Raw genomic sequence first — 18,993 nt, 5'->3', positions numbered from 1 at the left:
TTCTTCATTGGCTTTTTTTAAAATGTTAATATTTTATATCAATTATCTAGTTTTTTAAAATTCGAATAGTGTAATCCTACCTCTTCTAGGAAAAATTTTCTATTACCTACTAACTCCCACTTTATAAGGTAAATTATTCTGCTACTTCCATTAAAGCAATACAAGCTATGCCCTAGTAATGCCATCTTTCTCAACTTGTAGGCAAAGGAAGACCTCCAAATATTGTCAGATAATAGCCTGTATTAGTGTATTAGAAGATGATCCTAGTTAAATTCAGAGAATCCTATCTCTAGCTCTACTTTCGTGTAATTGTTTTACCACACCAACTCTCCACTTCCATCTTCTAAGTCTCTAGCTTCTAGAGTGGAAGTAACACTCATACCCAGGAAGTCCTTGAAGTATTGGCTTATATGGATTCTTTGGAGCAAAATAACAAATAATTTTGAGAAATCAGGACAGTCATTTAACATCCTAGGGTTTTCTCTGTTCTAACATGTACTAGTTAGACTTGTATCGATATATAAAAAATATTGTTTTCCATTCAAAGTTCCTACTTTAAATATTGTCAGAGAAATCTACCTTGGAGTTTACTGCCTAACTAACTTTTTAAAATTATTACAAACCCTACTCCTCTCTTCCCATATCATGCTTAGAATTGCAAACTTTACCCTACCAATGAATTCTTGATAAAATATTCTCAGAACAATATAAATGACATTGTGATTATTCATGTTCTCATCAAAACTCTCCTTTTGAGCACCTTCTGTTGGAAATGTTAAGGTTGTGACTAACAGATAATGAAATCTGAATATTTGGTAAATGTGGACAGTATATTTAAGTTTCTCATATCTTTCATCTTAATATACTGTAGAAACTATAGCTCATAGATGCATTCTACTCTATTTGGCATTTATTGTGATTTTTTAAGTCACTTATTTTATATCCTTTAGATTAGCAAACACAATATAAGTATTCATTCTCCTAATCACAAAAAAAATCTCTTTCTTGTGGGATACTTTGTTACCACTACTAAAGCTTAAAGGAAATTCTCAATAACTGTTTCTTCCTTTGGAAAATATCTGGTTTTGGGAAGGAGAAAGTGCTATAATATTTTCAGGTTCTAAGGAATACAGAATGCAAAACTGGGCATAAGAATATACAAGTCAAACAAATTAAAGAGTATTTTTAAAGAACTGAGGTTATATTTATGATCCAAGATAAAGAGGAATATATATATATATATATATATATATATATCATAACATACAAATATATCAACTTAATCGACATAATACAATACAGTGGCAACTGTTGTCAAGGTGGATAAAGTGCTGCTCCTGCAGTCAGGAAGATGAGTTCATATTTGATTCTTTTTACTAGATAGTTATGTGATCATGAGCAAGTCACTTAATCACTGGCTGCCTTAGTTTCCTTAACTGTAAAATGGCAATAATAATACCTCTTCACAGGGTTGCTGTGGGGATCAAATGCTAGCCCTCTACAATTTTTAGATCTATATTAAACAGCAAATGATGACCAGGATTTTCCCAAATACGATTAGAGTGCAATATGAAAACCTCAAGGGGAACAAAAAAGCAATCTCCACTTTGGAAAGAGGTATCTTTGTTTCTATGTCACATAAGTCGTTGTTCAAAGGGAATATGGGGGGAAGAATTGATTTATATTGGAAAGTCCTGGGGTGTTTCTATTGAGTCTCTAGATGAAGAATAAGAAAATAAGATCCCCTAAGGAAGAAAGCAGAAATGACCTCAGAATAATGAATTTTAGAGTTGGAAAAGAATCCAGCAGCCAACTAGTCTAATCTATATGCAAAAAGGAATCCCAACTACAACAACTTTTAAAAGTGATCATCCAACCTATGCTTCATATCTCCAATGAAAAGGAAATAGACTGCATCTGGAGATTAACCAACTTACATTAAGATAGTTTTAATGATTAGGAAGTTTCTCCTGGCATCAAGCCTAAATTTGCATCATTGCAGCTTCCACCCAGTGCTCTTTCTTCTGCTATCAGGAACCAAATAGAATCAATCTAATCTCTTTTCTATATACCAGTTCTTCAAATACTTGAAAGCATTTTTTCATGCTTTCCTGGCTCTTTTCTTCTCTGCAATGCACATCTCCAATTACTTCTACTGAGCCTAGACTCCAGGCCCTTTACCATACCAGTTGCACTCCTCTGAAATTTTTGTTGTTGTTCAATTGTGACTGACTCTTTGTGACTCCTTTTGGAGTTTTCTGAGCAGAGATAAGGAATGCTTTGTCAATTCCTACTCCAGCTTATTTTACATAGGAGGAAACTGAGGCAAATTGGGTTAAATGACTTACCAAGATCACATAGTTAATAAATATCTAAGGCTGGATTTGAATCCTGACTCCAGACCCATCCCTCTATTTATTGTGCCACCTGGCTGCTCCTCTGAATACTCTGAAGTTAAATCAATGTACTTCCTAAATCGTGTCACCAAGAACTGAACACAATGTTACATATGTGGTCTAAGCAGTGAAGAGCACAGAAGAATTATCACTTCCTTATTGCCAGAAGTGTTTCTCTTAATGGAGCGAAAAATTACATTGACAAGTCACGGATATTTTATATTGAGTAAATATAAATGCACATATAACTTGCAGTATACCTTAGATCTTCTTCAAACTGCTGTCTAATCATGCCTCCAACCATTTTGAATTTGTGAGTTGATTTATTGAACCAACTTTTGTGTCCTTATTGATCTTTACCTTCCTCGATTCAACCCAGTGCCTTAAATCTTATAAAGGGCTTTTTGAATCCTTACTCCATCCCAGATCAGTTAGGTATTTCTCCAGCTTTGAATCACCTGAAAATATGATGCGTTTGCTATCATATCTTGCCTTTACCTAAGTCATCGATAAGAACTATTAAACAGTCGTTTTCAAACCAAAAGAATAATAAAAAGTGTTTTCTGGGGGAAATAGTTACAAATAATTACAACGTGCTTTATATCATCGCTATATTTCAGATAAGAAGTAACTAAGTTACTGTTTTAAATTATGTTTAAAAGAAACAAAGGGATTTTTAGAGAACAAAAGATTTTGAACAATTTCCTTTACTTGATGATGTGGTAACAACTTGAGACTCTGGGCGCCGCTGTTCACCAATCAAGAAGACAAGTATATTCAGAGATCCAGCAGGACCATTCCCTTCTGCCAGCTTCCAAGACAACAGCAAATCAGACATAAAGCAGCAGAGGTTGCTCGGAAATCCAGGCCCCTAGTCCTCTAACTCAGAAATCTACGGGTTAATGTTGATTTGACTCAGCTCTGAGAAACCCACCTCTACTCCGGCTGTAGTGCTTTAGACTCAAAATAGGAAACAATTCTGCGTTGCAGAATGGCTGCTGAACAGAAGCTCGGGAACCGCAGAAGGCAAGTCGTTTTGCTTTGCTTTCTCCTCGGGACGCTATGGGAGACAGGGGCCAGGAAAATCCTCTACTCGGTGCCCGAGGAGATGGAGAGAGGCTATTTCGTGGGCGACATCGCCAAGGACCTGGGAATGGAGCCGCGGGAGTTGTCAGAGCGTGGAGCTCGCATAGTATCCCGAGGTAGGATTCAGCCTTTTGCATTGAATACCAGAAGCGGCAGCTTAGTCACAGAGGACAGAATAGACCGAGAAGAACTCTGCGCCCAGAAAGTGCAGTGTTTGATAGGTTTTGAGCTTCTGGTTGAGGATAGAATGGACCTGTATTCCATAGAAGTAGAAGTAAAAGATATTAATGACAACACCCCTCGTTTCCAGACAGAAGAATTAGACGTTAAAATCAATGAAAATGCAGCCCGGGGAGTGCAATTTGGGCTGCCCAGTGCATGGGATCCAGATATGGGAGCAAACTCCCTCCAGAACTACCAGTTGAGCCCGAGTAATCACTTCTCTTTGCTTGTGAGAACTGGAGACGATGGAGTCATGTATCCAGGACTAGTACTGGAGCAGACTCTAGATCGAGAAGAGGAAACTATTTATTCACTCACCCTTGTGGCCACGGACGGGGGGGATCCAGCTCTCTCTGGCACCGTTCGCATCCGTGTGATTGTCTTGGATTTGAATGACAACGCGCCAGTCTTTACCCAGTCTGTGTATCACGTGAGTGTCCCAGAGAATGTACCTGTAGGAACTGTACTACTCAGGGTGAACGCTACAGATAGAGATGAAGGAAGCAATGGGGAAGTGACATATTCATTACAGAATCTTAAAAGACCAGCTTCAGATATTTTTTGCTTAGATTCCCATAAAGGAGAGATACTAACTAAGCAGTCGTTGGATTATGAGAAAGTTATGATTTATGAGTTCGAAATTCAAGCCAGTGATGTACCAGGACTCTCGGGGACCGCAAAAGTGATTGTTAAAGTTGTAGATGTGAATGACAATGCCCCAGAAGTGACCATTACTTCTTTCATCAGCTCAGTCCCAGAAAACTCACCACCTGGGACAGTCGTTGCTCTTTTCAATTTACATGACCGAGACTCTGGGGAAAATGGTTATGTCATTTGTTCGATTCCGGCTAACCTGCCTTTCAAACTCCAACAGTCTCTTAATAATTATCAACGTTTAGTGACAGAAGGAATTCTGGACAGAGAACAGATCTCCGAATACAACATCACGGTAACAGCTTCTGATCAGGGTAGTCCTCCTCTTTTTACAATTACCCAATTTTATCTGAGTGTTACAGACATCAATGACAATCCCCCAACCTTTAGTCAAACATCTTATTCTGTCTACATCCCGGAGAACAACCCCAGAGGCTCATCTATCTATTCCATGACTGCCCATGACCCCGACAGTGAAGAGAATTCCTGTATCACTTATTCTATTGAAGGTGACGTTCAGAAGGATTACATCTCCATCAACTCAGAAACAGGAGTCCTCTATGCCCTTCAATCCTTTGATTATGAACAGTTTCAAGATGTTCAACTGCGAGTTATAGCCCAAGACTCTGGGGACCCTCCACTCAGCAGCAACGTTTCTCTGATTCTGTTCATCCTGGATCAGAATGACAATGCCCCCGAAATACTGTACCCCACTTTTCCCACGGATGGATCCACTGGAGTAGAATTGGCCCCTGGATCTGCAGAGCCAGGTTATTTGGTAACAAAAGTGGTAGCCGTGGATAGAGATTCAGGACAGAATGCTTGGTTGTCATACAATCTCCTTAAGGCAACTGAACCTGGTCTCTTCTCAGTGGGACTTCAAACAGGGGAGATCAGGACTGCCAGGGCTTTCAAAGACAAAGATACCCTTAAGCAGAAACTGGTGATTGCAGTCACAGATAATGGAGAACCCTCTCTATCTACCACAATCAGTATCACAGTAGCTGTAGCTGACAGCATCCCTGAGATATTCTCTGACCTCAGCAACCCAGAGTTTCCTAAATCTTCAGAAGACTCTAACCTTACCTTCTATTTAGTCATCGCTGTAGCTGCTGTGTCCTGCTTGTTCTTCATTTTCATAATCGTCTTACTGACATTCAGACTGTGCCAATGCAGGACATCACGATTCTTGAAGTCCACTAATGACTATGTTGGAGGTGTCCCTGACTCTCAGTTTGCTGGTATCGATGGAGTGAGAGCTTTTCTTCAGACCTATTCTCATCAGGTTTCCCTCAGCACAGACTCTCCAAAGAACCAGTTGATCTTTCCCCAACCAAACTATGCAGACACTCTTCTAAGTATTCAGAGTTGTGATAAAAAGGAATCCAGAGATTTGCAAGAATGCAAAGGTGAACCTGCTTTTGTTCATGTGAGTTTAATTCTTTCCTAATCTCTGCTATGAAGGAAAATATACTATATTATCAAGGTTTTGGTTTGACTTGCTTTTAGATACAGTTGGTTAAACTTTTAATTTTTTTGTTTAAAAGTATATTGAATTTTGCTTGGCTTGCTGTCCTACTAATATTTAAAATATGAATCATGTAAGATGACATTGTTTTTTAAATTCTTATTTCATTTTTTCAAATCACATGCAAAGGCAGTTTTGTTCATCGATTTGCAAGTTTTTATGAGTTTCCCATTTTTCTACCACCCTTCCTTTCCTTCCCCCTTCTCATGGCAGTGAAGATTCTGGTAAAAGTTGTACATGTACAATCGTGTTTATATATTTCCATATTAGTTATCTGGCGAAAGAGGAATTAGGACTAAGCCGGGGGGGGGGGGGGAGATCATGAGAAAGAAAGAAAAAAAAGCATAGAAGTACTTTTTAAAAAATGAATGTAGTATACTTTGCTCTGCATTCAGACTTCATTGATTTTTTCCTCTGGACATGTATGGCATTTTCCAAAAAACAGGTTTCTTAGAATTTGTCCTTGAACTGCTGAAAAGAGCTGCATAGGATGGCTTTTTTTTATGGTTTTAGTAGCTTGGAATGAGACCTTTTCCATGTTTTTAATCCTATACTTTGACTATTTAAATGTTATTTTATTTTCATTTTATTGAAATCTTTTTACATCACATTTGTTCATAAAAATATATTCTTTCCCCCATTGTTTCCTAGCAAATGATCCTTCACGACAAAGGTCAAAAAGAAGGTAATAACTGAATACCGATCAACCATTCATGCAATATCTCATACCCATAATCTCTGCAAAAAAGGGAGTCACATTTTTTCAATTCTTCTCTAGGGCAAGATTTGGTCCCTTTACTGATAGCATTTAGTTTCTCCTTTTATTTTGATATTTCCATCTATTTTTGTAATAGTCATTGTGGATAGTGTATTCCTGGTTCTGGTTACTTTATTTTGCAGCAGTGCATGTTTTCCCTTACTCTTTGAATTCTTCGTTATCATAAACATTTATTTAAATGAATGAGTGATTTTTTGACATTTATTTTTCTTTTGAATTCTCAAGCCTCTTCCTCTTCTGCCCCTTTCACTGAAAAAGCAAACAAAATGATACTAAGCAAATGAAATCATGAAAAACATATTTATATTAACCATGTTGCATCTCCCAAAAGCAAGAAAAATAAAGTGGAAAAATATACTTTAATCTTCATTCAGATCTCTAGAGGTGAAAAGCATTTTTCATCATTAGTCCTTTGGAATTGTGAATCACAGTATTGATCAGAATTTCTAGGTCTTTTACAGTTGATCATTGTTACAGTATTGCTGTTACTGTTCTCAAATGATCTGATTCTGCTTACTTCACATTGAATCATTTCATATGTCTTCTTAATCTTTTCTCAAGTCATTCCTCTTGTCATTTCTTACAGTACAATAATACTCTAACATAATAATATACCACAACTTGTTCAGTCATTCACCAATGCATGAGCATCCCCTCTTTTTCCAATTATTTACTATCCCAAAAAGAACTACTATGAATATTGTTTTACGTATAGTTCCTCCTCCCCCCTTTTAAAATTTCTTTAGATGGCAGACCTAATAGTGTTCTTGCTGAATCAACATATGTGCACAGTTAACTATCCCTTTAGGCATAGCACCAAATTGTTCTCCAGAATTGTTAGACTAATTCACAGTCCATCAACAATGTTTTAATTACCTATTTTTTCCAGAACTCCTCTATCATTTGTCTTTTCCATTTTTGTCATATTAGCCAAACTGATAGGTGTAAGAGTTATTTTAATTTGCATTACTCTAATCTAATTGATAGCTTTAATTTCTTCTGAAAACTCCCATTTAGATCCTTGGATCATTTATCAAAAGAGGAATGGTTCTTATTTTTATTAATTTAACATGGATATATATATATTTGAAAAATGAAGGCTTTATCAAATAAATTTGCTTTAAAAATATTTTCTCTGTTTCTTGTTTTCCTTCTAATTTGATTGCATTTGGTTTTATTTGTGCAAAATCTTTTTTAATTTAATGTAATCAGAATTATGCACTTTGCATTCCATAATCCTCTTTATTTCCTGTTTGGTTATAAAATCTTCCCTTATCCAAAGAGCTGACAGATAATTTTTCCCATGCTTCCCTAAATTGCTTATGTCATCCTTTATATCTGAATCTTGTATCTAATTTTGATCTGATCTTGGTGTATGAAATGTTGGTCTATCCCTAATTTCTGCCAAAATGCTTTCCAGTTTTCCCAGTGACTTTTGATGAATCTTTTGCTCAGAGCCTGAATCTTTGGTTTTCCAAACTCCAGATTACTATCATCATTTATTTCTGTGTATTGTGTAATCTATTTCATTTATTAATCATTCTGTTTCTTAGAGAGTACTAGATTGTTTTCATGATCATCACTTTGCAATATGGTACTGCTAGACCTTCCTTCTTTTTTCCAATATTCCCTTGATAATTCTTGACTTTCAGTGAGTCTTTTGCAAATACTTCTTCTAGCACCATAAAATGACTCTTTGGTTATGTGATTGTTATGAGAAGTAAATTAAATTAGGTAGGTCATTTTATTATATCAGCACAGTATAATGACTAATTACCTGAATAATTAGTATTTCTCCAATTGATTAGCTCTTTCTTTGTGTGTAAAATGTTTTGTAATCATGTTCATATAGTTCCTGAGTGAGTCTTGACAGGTTGACTTCCAAGTAATTTAGAGTGCCTTTAGTTATTTTTAAAAGAAATTTCTATTTCTCTCCCTTCTGGGTTTGATTGATAATTATTAATTTCTATTCTACAACGTTGCCTAAGTTCATTGTTTCAATTAGATTTTTCTGTGGCTCTTTAAGTATGCCAGTATATCAATGGCAAAGAGTGATAACTTTGTTTCTTTTTTACATGTTCTTATTCCTTCAAATTTCCTTCTTGTCTTATTGCTATACCTAACGTTTTTAGTACAATACTGAACAATAAAGGTGATAATGGACATCCTCACTTCATGTCTGATCTTACTGAGAAGGCTTTTTGTTTATCCTCATTACAGATAATGCTTGCTCTCAGTCTTAGATAAATACTGTCTGTAATTTTAAGAAAAGCTCCATTTGTTTCTGTGTTTCTAATAGGAATGGGTATTTTGGCAAAAACTATTTAAATAATCATATGGTTTTTGTTGTTGATGTAGTAAATTATGCCTATAGTTTTCATAAAGCCCTGCATTACTACTATAAATCCTACATGATCATAGGTAGGATCTTTGGCAATTGATGGGCGATTGAATGTGTTCATAAACCTGCTTGATTACTCATTCATTTAAGAAGCAAATGCTTAACCTACCTGTTGTACATTTTACAGCTGATTTTTTAGATGAGGAATGAAAGGTGATTTGTCTATCTTTTTTCTGAGTATAATTCTGATTGCAATGCTGCAGGAAGTTAGAAGCATCTGAGAAAATTCCCAGGCTATTAAGTAGAAACTTAGGGATAGATCTAAAGAATATCCTTGGTCTTAGAATTGGTACAATGCTATTTGGAAATTCTTCATTAGTATTCTAAGGCTTCTCAAAAGTAAGCAATTGTATATCATTTACATCTCAGTTTCTCATAGATGCTGTGTTATCAGTGTATGGTATGTGTCAGTATTAGAGTAGGGTGCTGATTTGAATAGATATTTAAAAAAACCATTGTTATATTTGGTCAAACAAAAGTGAAAAATTGGCCGAGAAAAGAAATAGTTTATTGACACCTAAAGTTGATTCACTTAATTTTCTAAGAAAATAGTATATTTAATATGCGTGCTTTAGGGGTAGCTAGGTGGTATAGTAGATAAAAGCACCGGCCCTGGAGTGAGAAGGACCTGAGTTCAAACCCAACGTCAGACACTTAAATGTCTACTTAGTTCTGTGACCTTGGGCAAGTCATTTAACCCCATTTCTTTACAAAAATCCAAAATAATAATAAATGTGCTTGATTATATCTTGTCAATTATATACATGATGCTATTAAAAAGGTTTGATGTTTTTGCTACACTTTGTAGTGTTAACTTTGAGATACACTGTATATACATGATTTCCAAACAATAAAGTGATTAACTGAATAAATCAGTAAATTGATTTGACTTCAAATAAATGAAAATAGGAGTCAAATCATGATACTATCTATTGTGTTTTCATACAGTATTGGCAGGTAATTCAATAGCTAACATAATAGGAATTGCTTTTAATTTATTCATTATCCTTATGATCTCAAAAAGAACACAGTTTTGTGGGCCTTCTGATAATTTGCGTGTAAAAACAATTGAGTTCTTCTTTAGTGAACTCATTCCACCATGCATAAAAGTTTTATTAGGAGCTTGGAAAAGTTCGGTGCCTTCCTATTGTTAAATATTGTAGAATTGATGTAAGGATTAGGAAATATTAGAAATTTGATTATCCCAGTGACAACTAAAATCACACATTCAAACATGGAGAGAATCTTTTTTTAACCGAGAACAATTGAGAGATAGTGAAATATGGGAATCAGTATAGAAACACTAGAATGCTTTTCTTGGAGCCTCACAACTTTGTGAACTCAATGTATTAATATTTCCCTTTAAGAGTTTTTTGAGAGTTTTTTTGCTCAGTCATAGTTGCTTTGTTCTTGAAACATCATTTGAGCCTATCATTATCTACTATGATTTTCAATTTAACTGTGTTACCCAGCTTCCTATGATATTTCGTCCGTGGTGATGTACTACAATAAATGTGTGTTATTTCTGTGTGGAATTAAAGTAGAAATGGTGAATATGCTCAAAGGCAAAAATCAGTGAAATGTATTGTAGCTGGAACCAGAGGCTCCTTATCGGAAAAAGAAAGAAAAGAAAAAATACTGGTGACCCTTCTGATGCTCTGGAAAGAGTAAAAAAAAAATGTTGAGACAAAATTAGGGAATTTGATCTTTTAAAACATTGAAATTGCTACATTGAGGAGAAGCGGGGAAAAAAATTTAGCTGGATATGCTGCAGTTTCCACCAAGAACTCTGAGCGCCGCTGTCCGACAGCATAGAGGCAGAGCTGAAACATCCATTTGTTACAGCTTCCTGTTGGGCGAGTCTCCGCACAGTCACTGGGATCTCGACTTAGAGAAGAGCCGGCAGGCAGTCCCTGGCGCTAATTACACTCGAGAACCTGCATGGATTCATGCCACACAGAGTAAGGGTACTCACCCTTAGTCGCAGACATTCTTCGGATCCCAGTGACAATTGAAATCGAGAAACTAGACTTCCCTGAGTTGAAAAGAAAGCTGAGAAAGAAGAATGGAAAACCAGACGGGCAGAGTACTGAAGCTTCAGGTACTGTTTCTCTTCTTGGTGTCTTTGTTCTGTCTAACACTTGCGGAGCAAACCCGCTATTCTATTCCAGAAGAAATGGTGAAAGGGTCTGTGGTTGGGAACCTCTCTAAGGATCTGGGACTGGAGGTCCGGGACTTGCGGTTTCGGAAACTTCGGGTTAGTGGAGAGAGAGAATACTTTACTGTAAACTCGGAGAGCGGGGAACTAGTGATCAGAGAGAGAATAGACCGAGAGCAGCTATGCGGGAAGAAGCCTGTGTGTGCCCTCGATTTCGAAATAGTCGCTGAAAATCCACTAAATTTTTTTCACATAACTGTGGAGATAGAGGATATTAATGACCATTCACCACAATTCAGTCAAGATACCTTTGATTTGAAAATAAGTGAATCTACACTGCCTGGGGCCAGATTTATCCTTGTATCAGCACAGGATGCAGATGTAGGCATGAACTCTCTTCAAAAGTACCAACTCAGTCTCAACACTGATTTTTCACTAGTGAATAAACAAAATAAAGATGGCAATAAATACCCAGAACTGGTATTAGAGAAGTCCCTGGATCGGGAGAGCCAGAGTTACCTTCAATTGTTCCTGACTGCTGTGGATGGTGGAGATCCTGCACGAAGCAGCACTGCTCAGATCCGGATCAAGGTCACAGATGCTAATGATAATGCCCCTGTCTTTAGCCAGGACGTCTACAGAGTCAAACTTCCAGAGAACTTGCCCCGGGGCTCCTCCGTGCTGCAAGTGACGGCCACAGACAAAGATGAGTTGGTCAATGCAGAAATCACCTTCTCTTTCCAAAGCACTGGTCAAGACTACAGGCATGTATTTGATCTGGATGTTAATAGCGGGGAAATTACAACTGCAGAGAGTATTGATTTTGAAACAAACAAAGACTACTCATTGGTGGTAGAAGCAAGGGATGGAGGTGGACTGGTTACACAGTGCACAGTGGAAATTGAAATTTTAGACATAAATGACAATGCTCCAGAGATTATAATACAATCCGTACCCTCTGTAATTCCAGAGGACATTTTGCCCAGCACCGTGATTGCAATGATTAAAACACGTGATAAAGATTCTGGGGACAATGGAGAGGTCTCTTGTAAAATAAAAGGTAATGTCCCATTTAAAATATCGTCGTCTTCAAAAAACTCTTACAAATTAATGACAGATGGGCCCCTGGACAGAGAACAGATGCCAGAATATAACATCACGGTGATAGCAATAGACAAAGGAAACCCCTTTCTATCCACCAGCAAAATTCTCACCGTGGTTATTGGTGACATTAATGATAACCCTCCTGTTTTCCTAGTCCCTTCTTATGTCGTCTATGTCCCTGAGAACAACCCTTCTGGAGCCTCCATTGCTAGAGCCTCTGCCTCTGACCGGGACCTACAGGAGAATGGTCGGGTGTCCTATTCCATCATCGGCAGTGACCTAGCTCCTGTGCCTCGATCTTCCTATGTATCTATCAGTAGTCACAACGGGGACATTTTCGCTCAGCGCTCCTTCGACTATGAGCAGGTCAGGACCTTCGAGTTGCTTCTTCAGGCCTGTGATTCAGGCTCTCCGACCCTCTGTGCCAATGTTACCCTACAAGTGTTCATAGTGGATCGAAATGACAACGCTCCAAATATCCTCTATCCTACCTTGGGCCCAGACAATTCAGCCCTCTTCGATATGGTCCCTCTCTCAGCTGAGCCTGACTACCTAGTCACCAAGGTAGTGGCAGTAGATGCAGACTCGGGTCACAATGCCTGGCTGGCCTATCACGTATTGCAGGCCACGGATCCAGGGCTCTTCAGTCTGGGACTGCGAACAGGCGAGGTCCGGACCACGCGGGTTTTAACTGAACGAGACTCTACGCGTCACCGACTTCTGGTCGCAGTGCAGGACGGGGGACAGCCCCCTTTGTCCGCCACAGTAGTTCTGCACCTGGTCTTTGCAGACAGCCTTCAGGAAGCGTTGCCTGAGATGAAAGAAGAGCACTCTGATACATTAGACCTTCGATCTGAGTTACAGTTTTACTTGGTAATAGCTTTGGCTCTAATATCAGTGCTATTTCTCGTCACGGTAATTCTGGCCATCACACTACGCCTTCGAAAATCCTCCAGTCTCAAAGTATGGGGTTGTTTGCAGTCAAATCTTTGCTCTAAGCCTGGACCTGGATTTCCCACAAATTACAGTGAAGGTACTTTGCCTTACTCCTACAATCTCTGTGTGACCATGGACCAGGGAAAGACAGCATTTAATGTCCCCAAATGCAATGATCCCTTAAATCCAGGACAGGATCTCCTTTCCTTTGATTCATCTCAATCTCCATATCCACCTTTTGGCGTCAGTGATTCAACTTCCTACCCTGGGACTCTAGTTATGGTGAGCTTTAATTTGATTTTTTTTTCTTTTTTCCATTTGACTGTCTTTTTTCATGGCTGTATTCAATTTCCACATTTCCTCAAATATACATATTATTACCATAGCTTGCAACTCATTTTAGGTAGCTTATCATAAAGCTGTGATCTAGTAATCCCATTTGTCATTTCAATCTTCAAAATGTTTTATTCTCCTGACCAAAACTATGCACTTATTTTATATACACAGTGTGGCAATTGGAGTTGGGAGGACGAGAGTTCGAATTCAGTCTCAGACACTTGATACTCACTAGCTATGTGACCTTGGGCAAGAGACTTAATCCTGATTGCCTCGCATCCAGGGCCATCTCCAAGTCGTTCTGTTTCATATCTGTCCAGTTCACTAGACCCAGATAGTCCTGGAGGAGAAAGTGAGGTGGTGAATTAGCATAATATCCCCTCACTCAAATCCAATTGATGTGTTTGACATGACATCACCTCCGTGATGTTATGGTCTTCTTGAAGAAGGAATGACAAATATCGACATCATCATGAGAATGACTACTTATATACATATTAGGGTATGAGTTATTTTTAAAATTTTATTTATTTTGAATTTTACAGTTTACCCCAATCTCACTTCCCACCCCCCACAGAAGGCAGTCTGTTAGTCTTTACATTGTTTCCATGATATACATCGATCTAAGTTAAATCTGATGAAAGAGAAATCATATCCTTAAGGAAGAAAGATGAAGTATAGGAGATAGCAAAATTACATAATAGGATAACGGGTTTTTCTTAATTAAAGGTAATAGTCTTTGGACTTTGTTTAAACTCTACAATTCTTTCTCTGGATACAGATGGCATTCTCCATCGCAGATACCCCAAAATTGTGATTCTTGCACTGATGGAATGAGCAAGTCCATTAAGGTTGATCATCAACCCCATGTTGCTATTAGGGTGTACAATGTTCTTCTGGTTCTGCTTAGGGCATGAGTAATTTAATGAATTCAAGAAAAGTAGTAATACTTTCCCTGAGATCCTGAAGGGTGGCTCCCTTCTCCTAGAATCAACAAACCTTTTTAATGCTGAGTTAGTTATTTTAAAGCAAATATATATCTATCCAGATTGTGGGAGTAGGAAAGGGTTAAGGAAAACACTAAGATGTGATTAAGTATCTTTCTTCTCTTTAGTTCCTATACCTTTCTATCCTTACGGTAACTTCAGAAGGAGACACTTTGTTTCTTGTTCTCACTTGCTGAATCTATGACAACTTATTGTTCTTCAAATTTACTCCATGCAAAACTCACTTCGACTTTTCTCTGAGCCAAAATCAATCTTCTTTCTATCCTCGATTTTACTTAGCTGCTAGAGGGAAACATTTCTATGAAGGAAATAAGAATTATTATGTTTCTATCCATTTGTACAGCTCCGTACCTTCACAATCCATTTTCTTTAATTCCACAACTGGATTTTAAAAAAAACACTCTTGTAACTTAAACCCCTGGGATTAGATTAATTCTGATCATACTTGCTCTCTTCATTTATAATATAGACCCGAAACCATCCTTTACCTTCATTTAATTAGATTTTTTGCTCAGTGTGCTTAGCAAAAATTACAACTCTTTACTTTCTTAAGAACTGCCTAAAAATAGAAGACAGATTTATAATAATCATCTCAATGGAAAATACAAAATCTGCATTATACAATTAATACAGGCAACAGAGTTTTGGGATACCTAGTTTTCCCCCCTCCTTTTAAACGGTAAAAAATGTTTTATTGATATCTTATATTTCTTATATCATCATAGTAATCCCAAGAATTCCTTCCCTACTTTTTTCAGAAAGTCATTCAGAATATCAAATACTTACATTACAAATTTCATGTGCAAATATCTAATTTATGTGACTTGTAGTCCTCAATTGAATTGTTGAATCCAGTTAATTTGATGACTCATAATATGAACTACCAATAAGAATGCATTTAAAAAAGGTACCATCGTAAGATGATCTCAGATTATGGAAGACATAAATTCAAATTCTGCCTCTGACCTATACGTAATGTGTAACCTCTTAGTGCTTCCAGGCAACTCACTAAGACTATAATTTGCAAAACAGCTGTGATAAAGGAAGTTACCTATAGCAAATGCAGTGACAGGTCTGGTAAATTATTTTAGTCATCTTCCAGATTGTGTCTCTCAAAGAAAATTCCAGTTTACAAGGGGAAAAAGGTTTTATTTTCATCTGAAAATTATTTTAGAAAGAAAATAAAAAGGACAGTCATAGCAAAATTATTCTCCAGATTATATTAATATAGGACAACGCTAGTTAAATGAAATCCTAAAATACAAACCTGTACTGTTGTACATTTAAGAAGAGCTGTATTCTTTTAGATACTCATACTAAAACCAAAGGCCCTAAAAAGTGTTGAAATATTTAATAAATTACTATTTCTGAAAGAGACGGAAAGTAAAGTAAAAGTATTCCCTTCGTTTTGAAATAGGAGGAACAAAGAACTCGCTTACCAAAGTCATTCATGAAAATCTGCCAAATGTGGATAGAACTTTACAGTTTAAATTGGAACCAAATAAATATTTTATTGGAATTTAACATTTAATTGTACCATAGAACTTTATCTCCTTTTGTCCTCCGCTCCGCCGCAAAAATAAAATGGTAACTTCCTAGAGAAAATAATAAGAGAATGAGGAATCGTGTTATGAAGCAAGACATAATGTATACAATAAAAGTTGGGTCGTTTTCCTTTTCTTTCCAACAATGTGTGCACGAGTTGTAGTAATTGGTTAGGACTCTGGGCGCCGCTGTTCACCAGTCAGGAAAAGAATTACATGGAGAGCTCCAGCACTACCCACAACTCTTAAAGCACAAAGCCCCGACATTTCAGACATACATAGTCTGGGACGACACAGAGACTCAGCCCCTGCCACCTCCAAGCTCTGGACTCAACCTTTGGATGCCGATAGCTTGCGATACAGAGGATACAAGAAGTGATCTAGACACAGTCTGCATTACTGGAAAACCTGATAGCGATGGCTCCTTTTCAGAGGCGCCGGGACTGCAGATGGCGAGTCCTGTTTTGTTTTCTCCTGGGGATCTTGGGGAATACGGAGGCCACGCAGATCCGCTACTCGGTGCCCGAGGAGATGGAGAAGGGCTCTTTCGTGGGTGATGTGGCCAAGGACCTGGGGCTGGAGTCGTGGGAGCTGGAGGAGCGCGGAGTCCGGATCGTCTCCCGAGGTAAGAAGCAGCATTTTGCTCTGAATATCAGAAGCGGCAGCCTAGTCACCGCGGACAGAATAGACAGGGAGGAGCTCTGCACTCAGAGCACCCAATGCCGGCTGAATTTCAATGTGTTGGTGGAGGATAAAGTAAAACTCTTTGCAGTAGAAGTGGAAATAACAGATGTTAATGATAATGTGCCGAAATTCCAGATAGGGCAAGTAGAAGTTAAAATCACTGAAGCCGCAGCACCGGGAATGCGATTTCCTCTTCCGGAAGCATTTGATCCGGATGTGGGGATGAATTCCCTCCAGGGCTATGAGCTGAGCTCTAATCAACACTTCTCTCTGCTTGTGCAAAGCCGAGCTGACGGGGCCAAATACCCAGAGTTGGTGTTAGAGCGAGCCCTGGACCGGGAAGAGAAATCTGTTCACCACCTCATCCTCACCGCCTCGGATGGGGGAGATCCAGTGCATTCTGGCACAGTTCAAGTCCGCGTGACTGTCCTCGATGCGAATGACAACGCGCCGGTTTTTACTCAATCTTTGTACAGCATGAGTATCCCGGAGAACGTGCCGAGGGGGACACTTCTGCTCACAGTGAATGCTACTGATCCAGATGAGGGAGTCAATGGGGAAGTGACCTATTCATTCCGGAGACAGAATGAAAAAAAATTACAGATATTTCACGTTAATGCAAAAACTGGGGAAATAACAACAACTGGAGATCTAGATTATGAGAAATCGAACTTCTATGAAATAGAAATACAAGCTGAGGACGGCGATGGTTTTTTAGCAAGAGCTAAAGTACTGGTTACTGTCTTAGATTTAAATGACAATAGTCCAGAAGTGACTATCACTTCTCTATTTAGCCCAGTGACAGAAAATTCACCTCCAGGAACTATCATTGCCCTTTTAAACGTACATGACCGAGACTCGGGAGAGAATGGCTTTGTCACGTGTTCTGTCTCGGAGAATCTTCCTTTTAAACTTGAAAAGTCAATTGACAGTTATCATCGTTTGGTGACAGAGAGAGTCCTAGATAGAGAGAAAGTTTCTGCGTACAATATCACCGTAACAGCTATAGATCAGGGAACTCCGCCCCTGTCCATAGACACCTGGATCTTCCTACAGGTGGCAGACACGAACGACAACCCTCCCATCTTCGGTCAGGCTTCCTACTCTGCCTACATCGAGGAGAATAACATTAGAGGGGCTTCCATTTATTCTGTGAGCGCCTGTGATCCAGACATCGAGGAGAACTCCCATGTCACCTATTCTATTGAAGAGGACATTTTCCAAGAGGTCCCTTTATCCTCATATATCTCTATTAATTCCGAGAATGGCATCATCTATGCTTTGCGCTCTTTTGATTATGAACAGTTCCGGGACTTGCAACTACGAGTAACAGCTCGAGACTCAGGGAACCCATCTCTCAGCAGCAATGTGTCTCTGACTCTATTCATTCTGGATCAAAATGACAACGCCCCAGAAATTCTGTATCCTGCCTTGCCCACCGATGGCTCCACAGGAGTGGAGTTGGCCCCTCGATCTGCAGAGCCAGGTTACCTGGTGACCAAGGTGGTGGCAGTGGATGGAGACTCTGGCCAGAATGCCTGGCTATTCTACCATCTCCTCAAAGTTACAGAACCTGGGCTCTTCTCTGTGGGTCTACACACTGGAGAAATCAGAACTGCCAGGGCTTTCATGGACAAAGATGCTCTCAAACAGAGCCTGGTGGTGGTGGTCTCTGACAAAGGGGACCCGCCTCTGTCTACCACTATCGTTGTCACAGTGGCTTTGGCCGATAGCATCCCAGAAATCCTCTCAGATCTTAGCCAGGAAACCTCCTCCGATCTCGAAGATTCTAGCCTCACACTTTACCTAGTCATTGCTGTAGCTTCAGTTTCCTCCTTGTTTTTTGCCTTCATCATTGTTGTGCTGGCACTCAGGATATGGAAATGGCGGAACTCCCAGCTCATAGGATCAGGTAGTGACCATTTAGGGGGTGTTCCAGCTTCACAGTTCATGGGCATCGACGGAGTTCAAGCGTTTCTCCAGACTTATTCTCATGAAGTTTCTCTCACCACCGACTCTCAGAAGAGTCATTTGATATTTCCCCAGCCCAACTATGCTGATACCCTCTTAAGTCAGCACAGCTGTGAGAAATCGAAACCGTTTTTAGTACCAGAGGATTCGAGGGGTTCCATTCATGATCCTCCTTTGGCTCTCGTGAG

At 38.8% G+C, this 18,993-nt stretch overlaps 1 protein-coding gene across 13 annotated transcripts in view; it reads left to right on the top strand.

Moving 5' to 3' along the window:
* The window catches only part of LOC141506210 (protocadherin gamma-C5-like), a 221,695-nt gene that overhangs the window by 93,009 nt on the left and 109,693 nt on the right, over nucleotides 1-18,993 (top strand). The window contains exon 1 of one of the 13 annotated variants that reach the window (XM_074212770.1): nucleotides 5-5,787. The exons of 10 other annotated variants lie outside the window; for them this stretch is intronic. In XM_074212770.1, coding sequence (XP_074068871.1) covers nucleotides 3,388-5,787 — 2,400 coding nt within the window. In that variant the 5' untranslated portion in view covers nucleotides 5-3,387. 2 more of the 13 variants (XM_074212766.1, XM_074212765.1) reach the window with 2 other exon arrangements.

The sequence above is a fragment of the Macrotis lagotis genome, chromosome 1 (genome assembly GCF_037893015.1).
Source record: "Macrotis lagotis isolate mMagLag1 chromosome 1, bilby.v1.9.chrom.fasta, whole genome shotgun sequence".
NCBI lineage: Eukaryota > Metazoa > Chordata > Mammalia > Peramelemorphia > Peramelidae > Macrotis > Macrotis lagotis.
This window is presented reverse-complemented; position numbering and strand designations above follow the sequence as displayed.